This window comes from Nanorana parkeri, unplaced genomic scaffold, assembly GCF_000935625.1.
Source record: "Nanorana parkeri isolate BGI_ZX_2015 unplaced genomic scaffold, ASM93562v1 scaffold153, whole genome shotgun sequence".
Classification (NCBI taxonomy): domain Eukaryota; kingdom Metazoa; phylum Chordata; class Amphibia; order Anura; family Dicroglossidae; genus Nanorana; species Nanorana parkeri.
In genome coordinates, this window is record NW_017306421.1 from 1,110,029 (window position 1) to 1,126,885 (window position 16,857).

General features: G+C 44.8%; 1 protein-coding gene across 1 annotated transcript in view; it reads right to left on the reverse strand.

Moving 5' to 3' along the window:
- LOC108785253 (inositol-trisphosphate 3-kinase B-like) overlaps positions 1 to 12,731 on the reverse strand; it is a 69,236-nt gene extending 56,505 nt beyond the window's left edge. The window contains exons 1-2 of the mRNA XM_018554300.1: positions 12,655 to 12,731; positions 2,423 to 2,907 (exon numbers count right to left, since the gene is read on the reverse strand). Coding sequence (XP_018409802.1) covers positions 2,423 to 2,746 — 324 coding nt within the window. The 5' untranslated portion in view covers positions 2,747 to 2,907; positions 12,655 to 12,731. The remainder of the gene's footprint in view (positions 1 to 2,422; positions 2,908 to 12,654) is intronic.
- Positions 12,732 to 16,857: the final 4,126 nt, after the last annotated feature.

Genomic DNA, 16,857 nt, shown 5'->3' on the forward strand with positions numbered 1-16,857 from the left:
CGCAGAGATGAGGGGGCCCGTCAGCCGCCGAAAACTGTGGAGGGAGCCGAGAATAAAAAAAAAGCCTGCAGGCACTGCAGGGGGCAGCCCTGAGCCTCGGCCGTGAGGACCCATCAGACAGCCGCCAGCAGCTGCAGATCGGCTGAGAGAGGAGACTCTGTATGCGGTAGCTAGATCTGCCGGCAGCGACCCCACCTTATGCGGCACCCGTGACGGGCCCCCTGAAGGCCGCGGGCCCTCGGGCAGTGCCCGACGGACCGAATGGTCAGTCCGCCCCTGATTTGGAGACAGCTCTAACATAAAGGGAAGCAAAGTCCTGCCTCTACCAAGATGGCTTCTTCCACACAAGGAGACAGGCATGGTAAGTCACTCCCGAGTAAAATATCAGCTGCGGGGAGATCACAGCCAATACTGATGACTGATCCTTTGTCCTGTACCTGCCTTTTTTTTGGGGGGGGGCACAACCTCCACAGCTCAATTAGTTTTTAATTCCATGAAATGATAATAAACTCTACTAATTACAGAATGATACCACTTCTGCCTTGCAGCACTGGGGTCCCTTGTTCGAATCCTGGTCAGGACACTATCTGCATGGAGTTTGCATGTTCTCCCTGTGCTTACGCAGGTTTCCTCTGGGTACTCCCAGTTTCCTCCCACACTCTAAAGACATGCTGGAAGGTTAATTGGCTCCTATCCAAATTGGCTCATGTGCGTATGAATGAGAGATGCAGATGCCTGGAGGGCAGGGACTGATGTAAATGTGCAGTATGTAAAGTGCAGGATAAATAGTTATGTAAATACCTGTAATAAATTAAAAATATTTCTAAGAAGAAAATAATTTCACATCCACATTTAAATTCAAATTCCCAAATTCTTGGCCACAGCCGGCATGGTTGATTTAACAAATAAAGGCATGAGGTCACTTATGGAACATCTTAAATAAGGGGTGAAAAATCAAACAGTTTAAAGGAGAACTATGAGGCGAATGAAAATCACTCATCCTCATAGTTCGAGGCGACGTGTGACAATGAAACTGTCACACGTCGGCTCAATAGATTGGGAGGAGGTGGCGGGCACAGCTGGCTCTGCCTATCTAGAGGCAGAGCCAGCTGTCAATCACTCAGCTGGGTGGATCTCGATAGTAATGTCAGGATCCGTCCTGGCTGCAGGGGCCTCAGTATACCGCGAGCTGTAGCTTGCGATATACTGAGCTTTGGGTCACGGGAGGATGCTAGTTTATGTCCTCCCGTGACCCTTAGGAGAACTATGGGGAAAAACACTGACCCCATAGTTCTCCTTTAAAGGAGAACTATGAGGTGAGTGCTGTTCACTCATCCTCATAGTTTTAGCCGAGATGTGAAAATGAAACTGTCACAGGTCGGCTCAGTAGATCGGGAAGTGAGCGAACACATACCGTTGTTCGCTCACTTCTCGATCCTCGATCCTAACACGGCACAGAGCCGTGACAGGGGAGGGACTGGATTCCCCCCTCCCCGCTCCGATCCTCCAGCGCTGACTGGCGGAACGGACGGGGCAGGGGGCGGGTACAGCTGGCTCTGCCTCTAGATAGGCAGAGCCAGCTGTCACTCATGCAGCTGGGCGAATCCAGACATAATTGTCAGGATCCGTTTCAGCTGTGGCGTCTGCAGCTCGCGGTATACTGAGCTAAGGGGAACGGGAGGACGCTAGTTTGTGTCCTCCCATTACCCTTTGGAGAACTATGGGGAAAAGCCCTAACCCCATAGTTCTCCTTTAAACAAAGAATCTTAGTGCTGTGCTTTTCCTTAACAATAAAGCTGTACCTTGGGTAATACAAACTGTGCTCAGGTATTTCTCCAACTTCAACATTCTGTACAAAATCCAACTACACATCCAAGCCTACACAACGTATCGTGTTTGTATCTATGAATCTATTCTTCCCTCTGTCACCAGATAATGATAAACTGTACCTCCTACTCCTGGGTGAACATCTCTATACGTTTTACCAGGGTAATTTCAAGCAAGATGTCAAAACAAAGGCTGCATATAGATGCCTAACCAATAATTTTACCCTCCGCAGCAGCATCTCCTCCTCCCCACTTAGTTTTTCCAACAACTTTCACCGTCTCGTCAACCTAGTAGGTCTTATTCACATCTTCACCCACAGAAAGCAAGGCCTCTCTGCATATGCTTTATGCATCTCAACCCTTTAGCTTCTGAAAATACTTCTCAGTGCGGCTGATCTACAGAGAACTGCAGGATGAGAAAGTTCCCGGGACAGCTATGGAAAGCAATCAGATTTCTTTTTTTTTTTAACCCGTACAAGGCATATGGCAGCTGGAGGCTGACTTGCTGCTTTTCTTTCCTCTCTAGGTTATATCAGACCCTGTGCTACATCCTAATGTGCAGATATTGACCTGAGTCACAACCAATGTTTCCTCACCTTTCGAAGAGTTTTTCGTTTGGACTGGATCTCCTCTTCTTCACTGAAGACCTGGTCACTCTCTGGTGAGGAGTAGTTAACCGATGAACAGGTAGAAGTGCTGGAGACTGATCTGTCTGATTGCCTCACTAATGTCTTCTTCCCTTCTTCCACAGGCAAGATATCTACCGAGCTGTCTTTCTCTACGGACTTCCCGTTTTCTTTGTCATTATTTTGTGGTGTCATGTTGCTTTCTTGGGTTTTCTTCTCTTTTTCTGTCTCACAAGGCAACACTGTTAACTTCTGCAGGTTTTCCTCCACGTGGATATGACCTGGTTGCTCCATATTTTTGTTTTATTTTAGACTGAAAACTTCACTTGGTCTTTGAACAGTTGTACTTCTCTGTTTGCACCTGACGGATCAGCCACGACCTCTGGTTATTTGCTCTTCCATTGGCATGCCCTGAAATTTCGTTCTCAGGTTCACGCTTCTTGTCCATGTGACATCTGTGAAGAGAGTGCAAATCAACATGGAATGAACAGTCAGTCTTTACATCTTCATAAGTTTAACTTCCACTGACAGATAAGCATACTATATGGAACACTTTCCAAGTGAATCATGTAGTACAACGGGTGCATGATATTCTGTCACAACTCCGAATGCTGCAAATGATTATAAATTATATGTGCACAGAAGGTTAGAAATCAAGTGAATCCTTTAGATGCAAAAACTGAACTTCAGACATTCATAAAAATTACCATTTAATACAAAAATATATTCAATAAAGTTTATGCGCACCCAGAATAAAATGATATATTGTGTTGTATTCGTCCTTTAGGCCTCATTCACACGAGAAAAAGACAACACATACTGCTCCATGCTGCGTGTACGGCCGTATCAGGCAGCTCCCAGGAAGGACAGGTGCTCCGTGTGATTAGTACGCAACCCCTGGCCTTCTCTATGGGAGTGTGCGGCCATACGCTGCCCTACGCTCACCCGCCCTGTATGTCCATGCGGGTGTCCATACTCGTACGCTGACAGGATGGATCCCATCTGCGTCTGAGCCGGGACACCCCCGAACCAGTACAGATCTGCACTTTGGGTGAGCGTAGGGCGGCGTATGGCCATGTACTCCCATTGAGAAGGACAGGGGCTGCGTACTAATCACACGCAGCACCTGTCCTTCCAGGGAGCTGCCTGATACGGCCGTACACGCAGCACGGAGCTGTATGTGTCGGCCTTTTGTCGTGTGAATGAGGCTTTAAAGTCGCATGGCATCTTCTTTGATATACTTGGCACATCTAGACATCTAGAATTATAAAGCAAAACAAATGACAAACGCTAGAGCTGCAGCTAACGATTATTTTCAAAATCGATTAGTTAGCCGATTATTAAGTTCGATTAATCGGTTAATCGGATAAACGATAAAATACATTTATGGGAATGGGAATCATGGCACACTCACAAGTGCGTTTGTCATTTGTTTTGCTTGACCGATTTGGTGCAGTGACGCATGGGGGTTCTCAGCTGCCATTGGGATGTGCGGGATCCCTTGTGTGTTCCTGTGCCTTTAAGGAGGTTGGGCTTCCTCCTGACAAACCTGCACCCAATTTGAAATCTTCTGCCCCCATGTGCTCCAAGATGGAGACTCTCATAGTTTAGAGTTAGGACCGCACTATAAGAGGTTACCTTGGCGCGGCTATGCTCACATTTTCTGCGGAAGACGTATATCCAAACCTCTGTTATTAACCTTAGTGGTGAGACAAGTTTTTTTACATGCTGACTTGTGAGTGTGCCATGATTCCTTTCTACTGTTAGCTATAAATTATAAGGCGCATTGGCTACCTGGCTCCTGGGATTTGTCCAGCCCTGCATTAGAATTACTGTATGCCTTCCGTGCAATCTTCTTTTATTTTTTGCCTTAGGGCATCTGCTTTAACAACAAGATTTAATTCATTTTTAAATATAGCTGCTACGGTATAAGAACCCTAATTTGTGTTTAATGCAACCTGTTGCTGAGCGCTGTAGGGGACACAGGAGGTCAATATGCCCCAAAAGTACAGGGTTCCCAGACGACCTCGGGGGAAGATTCCTCAGCAGAGTGGTGTTTGCTCTGGGTACCCAATCTTATTTTTTACAGAACCTAAGTAAACATTCCAGAACGACAGATGTCTCACTGAAAAGACTGATGGTGAGACATCTGTTCCTTCTTCCATGCATTGTCTTGACATCAGGACCACAAGCAATCACCTCCTTCACACTCCTCCAAACTGACATCCCCACATATTATTTACATAACTCCTCCCAAGAGCCAGCCTACTGCTTGCATCACAAGAAGAGTACTGAGGCAGGATGCTATGATGTTTTCAGGAAGCTATGTACAGTCCCCGCTAAGATCTGGGATGCATAGAGAAGCAGAGACCCAGCGATAATGTCACTTGGTAAAAAATAAGATGTGTAAGCAAATTAATTAGAATGAGAGGGGAGGGAGAAACTAGAAACCAGGGAGGGCAAAATATGAGCAGATTAAACTTCCGCTTTAAATAAAAGTTTTTATGCTTGAAGAAGTTCAACTTTACAACGTTCCTGGGGCTCCGGAGGCAGATTGGTCAGAAGGAAAACTATGGCAAGGTAAGCTCAGACACCTTATGGTGTCCCTATTACAGAATAGTAGAATGAATAATATTAGTAGAGATTCAGTACAGAGTCACTCTGAATACAGGTTACATAAGAAACTTATATCTTTCCTTATATCAGCTTCCTAAAATCTCCTTTACAGCTGGAAAAAACTGTAATAAAGAAAGTGGGGATATGCCCCTTTCCCCTGTACACTGTGGCAGGGGTATGTAAATCACAAAAGTGCCTAAACAGAATCACAACAAATGGTATTTCACCACCACAAAGACATATTCCCACCCGTGCCTGCTTTTCACTACAGCATAATGGCGATGTTCCTACATAACATTAGAAATGACCCCATTTATATCACTTATTGCTTGGAGCTGCACAAGATGTGAGCTGGTACTGTCAATACACAGTCATTGGTTATTGACAAGTGGGCCCTTGTGCATTAAAAAAAATAGGTTTAACCTTCGCATAGAAGAAGCTTCTCTTACAGTAAGAGCTGTGAAAATATGGAATAGTGTGACGGCCAATTCACACCAGGGCTGTGCTTTAATGAAAGCTGTGCGTGCACTACTTATTTCAACGACAACGCAATGCACAGTATTGCGGTACCACGTGCCCATAGTCGATTGCATTGTGGGAGGTGCGTTTACAGTGTCATTCAAATGAATAGAAATGCAACTCCTGCACTGTTATTGCATGGTAGGCGCATTGCACAGTGTCGCGCATTATTCGCCCTGAAACAGAAGCAGGTTCTAGCCAATTCAGTAGATCGCTTCAAAAAACAGAAAGAAAATCAGGATGTGTTTCAAATGCACAAAATCTAGCTGGCTATTGCTACGAATAATAAGAAGAAGTGAAACTATAGAAAGTTGATTGAGGAAATCTCTGATTTCCTTTGGGGCTCAGGAAGGAATATTTTCCCTGCTAGAGCAGGGGCATTTATTTTTGTCTTTTGGTTAAACTCGATCGACATATGTATTTTTTTAAACCTAACTATATAATTAAACAAACTGCCTAAACATGCCCTCGGGTGATTTCCTATGGAAAAATCAGCACAAAATGCATGGCAGTTGCTGTAGGAATTTTAAATAACTTCCCCCAAAAGAAAAGAAAATATACAACAAAATATACAACAAGAAGACAACATACTGCAATGTAATATAAATTCAAAAAGCATGTGATTGTTTTGTAAGGAGTCACTGATCTTCTTTAGGAGCCGGTAGGTGAGAGATGGAGTGACAGAGACACGGCAGACTGAACCCTGGGAAAATACGCTTGAGGTAAACCAGTGGAAGGAAGAAAAGGAAGAAAAAAAAAACAACATAGGAGACTTGAGACAACTAAAAGTGATATAACAAAAAAGGTGGGCAGTGTGCATTCACATAGGTTTCAATGAGGTAGCAAGACATTAGAGAAAGGTGGAACATATTTGGCTGCTGAAAAAAAGTAGAGAAGGGAAGGTTGTGATTAAAGCAGGGGTGGACAAATTAATTTGGAATTCAGGAACCAGTCAGTCCAATCCAAGAGCTTGCAGGAATTTTTTTTAGGAGTCAGCTCCATAGACAACAACTAGAGAAAACCTCAAAAGTTAGGCACCAGCTGTAATGTTTAAGGCTCATTGAGTACCTGGATCCTAGGATTTGCCAAGCCCTGTATCAAGGCATGCCTGTCAACTACAAACAATGGAGACTGCCATTTTAACGTTTACCTGTACTGAGTTTGCAAAGTAGCTATTATACAGTAAGTGCCAGACGTTTGGGTTATAAAAATCCTCTGCACAGCAGACCATTGCTGCCTGCAGAAGGTAGTCAAAAGCTAAACAGCAAGGATGGGGAAATCCCACCCACCAGGCTATTTGACAGTGGTGGGTGTGCTGCCGTCAGAATACCCAAACACTGATTGCAGCTGAGGCTGTACATTTTCGGACAGGTTAAAACAGGTCAATCAAGAAAAGGAAATGCATTGAGCAGGAGGACACATGCTGACATCATTGCCCACCCCAGAAGTCCCAGTAGGACAAGAACGGGGAAGATCTGTGTATCGTGTGCAATATTCTGGTGCTATGGAAGCACCTTTGATTGTGAATCTGTTTAACCAGTTGACATCCGCGGTGTTAAACCCCCTTCCCAACCACCATGCCATATTTCAGCCTGTCTGAACGCGCTACAAAACGGCCTATGCCTGAAAAGGTACATGAGCTTCTTTGCGGCGTTTTTGTCGCGCGTTTCCATTGGGATACAGCCAAGTAGCCCTCGGAAACGCGCGTCGGTCGCGCGTTTTTTTACCACGAATCGCGGTAAAAACGCACGTCATGAAACGTGCGACAAACACGCATATTCGATACGCCTAGGTTTGAACAGAGCCTTAATTTGTATGATTTTAATAAAGTTGTAAATGTTTTTACACTATGGGACTTCTTGCTATTATCTTTCTTGAATGTATGCCTGTTGGAGTGGAGATTGACTGGATATTGTAAAGAAGTCTTATTGTGTGGCAAATATTTTTAGATGCTGTTTGACCATTTTTGTATTAATGGTACATGAAAAAGACAGCTATTCAAGCATGACATTGATTGCAAAACTGCAGGGTGAGAAGAAAAATAAGCTTTTTTGATATTTTTTTCAGAAAGAAGAAATCAGAACAAAGAAACACAGACAGCGAACAGACAATAATCAGATATTTTGTTTTTACTGAAGAACATCTTTTTGTTCATCAATGTACACTCAGTGCGCTCAGACTATACTCAGAGGCAGATTATACTATTATTATATAGCGTTAGTATCTGCCCTTTCAATCTTCTCTCCCCCCCTCCTTTCCCTCCACTTCAGATCGGTGCTTCAATGAGGGTTGGCTCAGGACCAGCGGGAATAGGACATTTTGAGGTTCCCACAGGCACACTGTGTATCCTCCACTGTCATGCCAGGGATGGCAGCTCCAGGGATGTTGGCAGAAATAACAGCGTTTAGGAATCCAGGTAAAGTGAAACACTGGAGCTTAGTTAGGCCAAAGATGAAAACACAGGGAGCAGAACCCTCACAAGGGAACATGTATGATTGGGGTACACAAGTACACAGCCTGGTGCAGACATTGTGAATGCAGAATATGGGACCCTAGTTCCTCTACACAATTGGCACTGAATAAAGAACTAGCAGGATTCAACAAATACAAGAATGGTGAAGGAGAAATCACTAAAGAGTTTAGAAAAAGAAAGCACAAATGTCTATCCATCTTTACTCCCAATACAGCCACATCAATATAACCAAAGTATAGATAAATATCATAGCTATAAGACGTATATGCCATATGCTGCCTAAGGAAGGAAAGTCTATAAGCAAATCATAAAGCCAAGCATACATGCAATTAACTTGTGTGATATAAAAGATTCCATAATTGTCAATCTCACAGCATATGGAGTGAAAATCATACAGATGTCCACCAAGCGTCAAGGCCTATCGAATGGCATGGAAAATGTCTACCAACTTGCTGTTTGCTTACTAAGCAAATACACATCCGACAGGCACGGAGATGTTACATAGTTACATAGTATTTGGGGTTGAATAAAGACATATGTCCATCAAGTCCAACCCATATAGGTCCACGCATCATCTCATTCTTAGGGATACTTGTATCCCTGAATATTACGGTTCACCATCTTGGAACTACCCTGTATACTGATGGCTTCCAGCCTCTGAAGACTTACTGCTTGAACACACAAAACTCAATGATCACAAATGCTGCTTGGAACCCTTAAGTTGGGCACCCAACATAACGGATTGTCTCAAATTTCAGCCAATTCTCACTGAATGGGACACAAAATTTGATCGGTGGGTAGCCCAGATGGCACCACCTGGTTCGACAAAATATGTTTTTTCAAACAACTTTTGTGGAAGGAGGCAGCTGCAAAATGATAAGCCAAACAGTGAATCAGATGTAGGCTGGGTATAATAGCATGGCAGTGGCGATTGCTAAATGCTAACACTTTCCATGCAGATTGTATTTGGAGTTCCTAATCAAGGAACGATATTTTGTATACAATGACTTCCTGAAGCAGAGTTGGGCCCACTACCTTCCACTTTTTGCACCTCACTATCTGGCCAGAGGGAAGGAGTGGGCCTGAGCTTAAAGAAGAACTCCTTGAAAACTTTTCTCAACCCTTGCATGGGTCTACCCATACACTGGAAGGGTTAAGTGCTATTTTTCGTCTAGAGTCCAAAAAAACAAACTTAAACTCCCGCGAACCATGGACCCAGTTGGCTGTTAGAGCACTCCCTCCAGCTGGGATCCTCCTCTGCTCCAGCAATGGTATGTCCCTCGGCCTCCTCACATCTAATACACAGTGTATTGAATGTGATGATTCACAGGACCTTAGATCCTTGGTTCTCAACTAGTGGGCCGTGACCCTAAAGTGGTCGCGAGTCCGTGTTCACTGGGTCACCGCATGCCTTCCACTTTTCTAGGCAAGAGGCTTCTCAGCCTCCCCCTAGCGCAGCACTGTCCATTCTTACACCGAGCAGCCATTTAAAATATGCTGCCCTTTGGCGAGTGTCTACTTGAGGTGAGGTGGGGTGGGCTGGGGGTATGGCCGTGATGTGGACACCTGGAAGAAGGACTCCAGCAGGAAGTGAACCGAGAGAATAAGGGTGATCATGTGACCGCAGCCGAGGGTAAGTGAAAAATGGCACCTAGAAAGTTTTGAGGTTTTTTTTTTAGCCCAGTGATCACTGAGGGGAGGGATGGGAGTTTTTTAAGTTATCCTGGAGCTACGTGCTTAAAGACACCTCAGTGCTTCCTGTGACAGCCAGGGCGATAGGCATACACTAGTGCTGGTTAGAGATGGAGATGAGGACTTAGCGCTGTTAATCCTGCATGTTTTGGGGAAAAATAAAGTGCCAGCGAAACTGGTAATGGAGCAATGCTCAGGGAAATGATGGGTTCACTTAAAAAACTATATACATGGTCGCTCTGGTGCAACATCTACCTTAGTGGGCAGCACAGTGGCTTAGAGGTTAGCACTTCTGCCTTACAGCACTACAGCACTCCAGTTCTTGGCTTGAATCTTGGGTTCTCCCTGTGCTTCTGTGGGCTTCCTGCCACACTCCCAAGACACGCTGGAAGGTTAATTGGCTCCTGTCTAAAACCGGTCCTGGTATGCGTTTGCCATTTAGGAACCATAGATTGTAATCTTCTGGAGAGCAGAGACTGATACGAGCGTACAATCTGTACAATGCCACATAAATTGTTGGTGCTATATACACTGCCTGTCCAAAAAAAGGTCACCACCTGGATTTAGCTAAGCAAATAGACCAGAGCTTTCTATTGGATAATAGGTCTAGGTTCAGCAAAGTTATGTACCCTACAAAGGGTACCTGAATATACTGAATGATCAGGTTTTTCCATCAATGTATTTTTTTTTCTTCCCTGATGGCACATTGGGCATATTCCAAGATGACAATGCCAGAATTCATCGGGCTCAAATTGTGAAAGAGTGGGTCGAAAGCAGGAGACATCATTTTCACACATGGAATGCCCACCGTAGAGTCCAGACCTTAACCCCATTGAGAATCTTTGGGATGTGCTGGAGAAGAATTTACGCAGAGGTCTGACTCTCCCATCATCACTACAAGATCTTGGTGTAAAATGCAACTCTGGATGGAAATGAATGTTGTGACATTGCATAAGCTTATCCAAATGATGCCACGGTGAATGCGTGCCGTAATCAAAGCTAAAGGCAATGCAAGAAAATATTAAAGTGCGTGACTTTTTTTGGGACAGAAAGTGTAATTACCCATAATGAAAAGTATGTGTGTGCGGGTCTACAAATCCCAACGGCAGACCCTGGTAAGATTGTGTTGAGTGGCTAATGGAGCTTTGGTACCAATTTCAGACATGGAGCCACAGCAACAGAAGGTTAGAAGTGCCCCAAAGATCACGCCGTGGTCATGGTAGTAGTGATGGGGTCTGCCTTAGTAAATAGTGGAACTTTGCAGGGAACTCTCCATGTGGATCCATAGTAAAAGCAGATACACAGGACACTCGAACTGTAAAAAGACATAGTCCCTGGGATTCATAAAGAGTCACATAGACACTCATTAAGCTGTCCATACACTAGTTCAGTGGTTCTCAACCTGTGTAACCTCAAGACCCACATTTGTCCTTGATCATTAAGTCGTGACCCAAGATGCACTGCAATGGAACGCAGTGTGGGCTGCTCTGCTGTGATGGCGCTCCATCCATATGTGCATCGTTTGGAAAGCTTCCTTGCACCCCCTGTAGAGGTGCCGGGAGCCAGATTGTGATGTAACTCCGGTCCAGGCTCCTCTACAGGGTATGCGAGTGAGCTGTAAGCAATGCAAGTATGGATGGAGCTCCCTCGCAGGCATAGCCCCAGCCCACCCCACCCCACCCCACCTTAACCTGACACTCAGCACCGGGCAACATATTTTGAATGGCTGCTTGGTGCGAAAACTGACAGTCCTGCGCTAGAGGGAGGCTGAGGAGCCTCTCACCTAGAAAAAGGAAAGGCACACGGGGACCCACTGAACACGACCCACTTTTGAGTCACGACCCACCAGTTGAGAACCAAGGCACTAGTTGATTCAACTCGTCCAAAATTCAAGCAGTGTGTGGCCTGGTCGGCACCCGTCCATGCAACAAAAATCAATTTTTCAATTGACTATCGTCAAAGGAGCCGGTCTGAAAATTCTCAGGTGACTGCGGCCAATGAGCTGCAGTCACTGTTCAGGTTATCTGACGGCAGCACCCCACTGCTGTCATCATACAATAGCCCCGGAGGGGGTATTCCCCCTTCCACGCTGCTAGTGGGGCTGAATAAGGAATAAACTCACAGCGTATGGCCAGCTTTAATGCCTCCCCTCTGTAAAACAAATATCAGTGAGTGTGACAGATTCATGCACAGGTCAGAAACATATCAAATCATTTGTTTTATGGGTGCGCCAGAATAACTCCACCGTCACTTTGGTTTTATTTACCGGCAGTTTCCTTAACTCCAAATTGGTGGTATTTCTAAAGCTCACCACGCACATTACAATCTGACCGTACAATCTCTAAAGGAAATTGTACAATCAGATTGTGAGGTGTGTGGCGAGCTTTAATGGATTTGCCGCAGACTTAGGGACATATTGCAGAAGTGCCGTAATATAGAAATATAGAACTGATTGAAATTGTCACACAGGTCAGAAGTAGCTCTGAAAATGATTTTGGCGCTATGCTCTATATTACAGCAATGCAGCCAGCAATGCGTCACTAACGCTCTATAGGATCCCCCCAATATCCTACATAGATGTGTGCTCTGTTATTATTGCCATAGACAAAGCACTGTCAGAAGTCAGTATAAGAAGACTGACACAGCAGGGAAACTTGCAGGATTGCCCAGACTTCAAATTACCTTTGTCTGGCACATGTCACCTCCTATTCATTAGGCTGGCACACTGCATTCCTGCAGCAGGCTCCCCATCTCCCTTCAGTACTGCTGTGCCAGCTACCCCGTGCTCACACCGCACACACTCAGTGATAGCTGTACAAACACTTCATGTGCGAGCTATACCATCACTGAACCTCTCCCTATTTCCATACAAGACCCCCATAGACATCTATGAAGCTCTTACCGGTCTGCACGCTCTTCTCCCCTTTTCTTTCCTCCAGTGTCCGAAGAATACTTTTTATGTCAGTACAAGTAGGCGGGGACAGGCGGGGGACGAGCGGCCAGGGGCGGCGCTACACTACTTCACATGGATCGACAAAAAAATGAATGCTAGGCGCCCTCTGATGGTGGATCTGCGTCATAACAGCCTTTCGCATTGACAGTTCAGGGATTGGCATTTCTTACATTACCAGTGATGAGCATTCCTCAGCCATTGCCGAGCTTCTTCTGGAAATACCACTTGCCTAGCTACTGTGCTAACCAACTGGCTTCAATACTGTTTTAAAGGGGAAGTATTCGGCAGAGTAAAATGCACTTAGAGCCAGCTCTATATATCAAGAGCTGAGCACTCACGAAACGTCCAATAAAAATGTTTTTATTAGTTTCGTCAAACAAAACAAATGTTTGTGCTATTTTGGATTTGGCCACCACCGCATTCTGCGCATTGTGCGCTACCACGCTGGAGGCGGGGCGCATGACGTCACATACCGCACACGTCTGTTGGGGGGCACAATTTTCTGTTCTTGCCGCGGGCGCAAAAGGAGCAAGCTACGGCTCTGCAGTCACGGCTGCCTGCAGGGATTCCCCCCTCCCCTCTCTCTGTTCCTTCTGCAGTCATTGGAAGGACAGACATAGGAGGGGGCGGGCACACCTGGCTCTGGCTCTAGAGAGGCAGAGCCCAGTGGTGTCACAATGGGGGTGCGGCCGGGTGACACCAAAATGACTGACAGTCTATGAAAAGTCGGACAGTGTTACGAGTGAGGAGGGGACCTGGCAGCATACCATCACCCAGATGGCCACCGGCAGGCGTCAATAAGACGTCCGTGCACGTGTGATGACGTCATTACGCAGGGCAAAGTCACACGCATGGTCTCCGCTCCGGGTGTCACCCAGCCTAGTCAGCATTTAGGTCCAAAAAGTACATTAATAACAATGGCGTCACAAGGGGGGTGCGGCCTGCACCGGGTGACACCAAAATGACTCATAGTCATTTTAGTGTCACCCCCTCTGAAAAGTAGGGCACTCGTTCATGGGCTGAGTGCCCGACAGCTGTACAGGGGCCCGGGCGGCATACCTTATCCTGACGGATAAACGTCCCCTCCTCTCTCTGCCGGTGTCCATCACCGAGATGGCCGCTGGCAGTTACCTGCGCATGACATCATTACGCGCGTGCGTGATGACGTCATGCACACGTGCAATAATGGCAAACGCGTGTGTAATGGTGTTGCGGCAGGTGACACCTGGAGGCTGCTACAGGTGACACCCTGCTTGGGGATATAATATACTCCTCTGACCCAAAAGAGCACTAAAGCAAAAAAAAAGGTTTGGCTTTAGTCTCTTTTAAACTCTAGAATCAGTCAGGCAACTAGCATTTTCAGGACACGCAGTCTAGCAGTGGCAGCTAACATATTTCACTAAGAAACAGTTGTAAGGGAACCTGTGTCGAAAAAGTAGCTGTAATTGCTGACCTGCAACTGCACATGCTAGCTGTCTAGTCTCTGTCTTCGGTATGTGGAGACACAGACCTGAAATAAACATGCAGATGAGGAGTGGTCAGCCATTACATCTAAATGACAGTCAGTAAAGGAGACCTGAGCAATAACATCCTTCATACTTTACCACTAGAAGTTCTTCAAGGGTCTGTTCATGGCGGCTGGTGTGCGCTGGCGCAGATCACGGGGCATCACACTGTTTACTTGTTTTTGCATTGGGACTGTGATGGAAAAGGCTTCTAATGCAGCCCCAATGCATCTGATGTGAATGGGCCCTAAAGATAATCTTGTGCTGGGAACTACAGAAACCACATATGCTGGTTTCTTTTTATTACAAATGCTAGTTGTCTAGCTGTCATATTGATAAAATAGCTTTTCTGTTCAATCATTTTTATTAAGGATCTTCAAATATATATACCATGTGAATATATGTAACAATGGATACAAGCTTTTATAGTTACAAGAACAATAGTCGCATTCAACATCTGAGGTGCCAAATACAAACATATAAAGATGACAATTGTGCATCAAGAGATATAACAATTCACTGAACCAGTTGAAGTTGGTTAGTCATCCAGACAGCGTTTCTTCTTCTACCTGAGGGTAGCTCTTAGCAATAACATATCAATAAAGGGAATCACATTGCTGAATAACACTGTAAATCAGGTCTGTTTTCAGATGACCAGCTCCTAGCTTTGAAAGGCATTTTAAGTAAATTAAAGACAACCTGTCACTCTGACCACTAAGGGAAAGGTGACAGGTTTTCTTGTATGAACAACCTCCACAGCTGAAACTATCACCATGCCTCTCTGTGGCTTCATTGCTCTGTTGGAGTCCTCAGTAAATACATGGTCCTTCTGGGTGTGAAGTAGTATATGACCTCCTCATAGGATACAGAGCTTGGGCCTGAGAAGCCAATCACCAGGCCTGAATACTGTCACAAGTGGAGCAGGAAAAGTTATACCTGTGTAATCTCCGACACAGCGTGACATGGAGCTTACACAGGGGTTTATTTATTTTTTTAAAAACTGCAGAGCTATTAATCCTGCGAGACTGCATGTACATTTGTTCTTTGGGAATAGAGGCAAAAACAAACGTTATTAGCATATTTTCTTTTCAGGTACAATGTAATACCAGGAAAATACCAAATTATGGCCACTAGATGGAGCAGAGGAGCATAGGAAAGATGTATTTATTCTCTGTGCTCTTCTGCTCCATTTATTGCAGTTTTTACAGAAATTACATTTGACCTGGAAAGAAAATATGCTAATATCGTTAGTTTTTGCCTCCATTTGCATGGACCATACCTGCATGCAGTTTTACAGGATGCTTGGCCCTGCAATTCTTTTATAAATACACCCTATAGTGTTTAGACTGCCAACTCCAATGGAGGAAATGAGCAGCGAGAGAACACAGGAAGATATCAGTGGGGAGGGGGTTGTTTTTACAAATCACTTCCCCCACAAATGGTAAAAAATTCCTCTTGGTGTTACATTTAGTTTGCTAAAGCACTGTGTATTATAAACAACTGCCATTATTCTTTTAATTAAAAAAGCCGTTCTCATGTTTTTTACATGTTTTGTTGCATCTAAGTGCTGCTGAGCTGCTACAGCCTCTTTCTGCCACTTCCTGTCTACATGCACTCCAGCAATGGCTATGTAGCATTTCTCAGGGCGGTTTTTCTTGGTGATAATAACAGTGCACCATGTAAACCCCACTGCAGGGGCAGGGAACAGTTTTGCCCAGAGTTCTGCTTTAAGGAAATGCTCTGATCCACTAAGATCTTCCTCTGGGGTCTAATCTACAAATCTCTACATAATATACAAAAGATAAGGAAGTGGGAGCTTGTAAGAATGTGGCAACCATGGTAAAAAGTAGTGTAAGGTAAACACTGTAATGTTTCCTCAAAATATGTGTTTACTTGAAATTCACCATAAGCATTCACCCTTATAAGAACCTGCTTACAGTATCTATTGGTATTGCGGAACTCCCAACAACAAAAATGTACGGCTGCGAGCATCTGGTGGCCTAAAGAACCCTTGTCTAAGAAAAAGCAAAAAAAGGAACACCTTTATTCAGGAAGAGTAAGTTTTATTGTCTTTTTGATTCAAGTGTTTGTTTCATCTGTTCAGCTTATTCCATAAGAAATAAAAGAGTAAGATTAAGAGTATCTACACCCAAAAACAAAAATCTAACATATTGCAGCTTACCAGTCCTTAGCTGTGGTGGCTGCATTTGTTTTCTTTTTTTAAGATTTGTTTTCCTTTTTTTCTCTCCTGGTAATCCTTGCGTACAGGGGCGGACTGACAACACATGGGGCCCCCGGGCAATACATGGTTATGGGGCCCCCTTGTGCTCCGCCCATATACAAGCCCCTCCCACAAGTCCCACCTGTATAAAGATTTGTGTGTCACAGATCAGGCAGGGACAGCCCTCTAATCAGGCATGTTAGAGGGCCTCCCGAGGCTCTAATTGGGAGTGAGCAGCCGCCTGATTAGAGATTGTGTAGAGATGTCACCAGCACACCAAAATCCTTCTTAGGATAAGCAAATGTTCATTTATTGAAGTTCCTTGTCATATAAACAACAGTTGTTTATATGACAAGGAACTTCAATAAATGAACATTTGCTTATCCTAAGAAGGATTTTGGTGTGCTGGTGACATCTCTACACAAT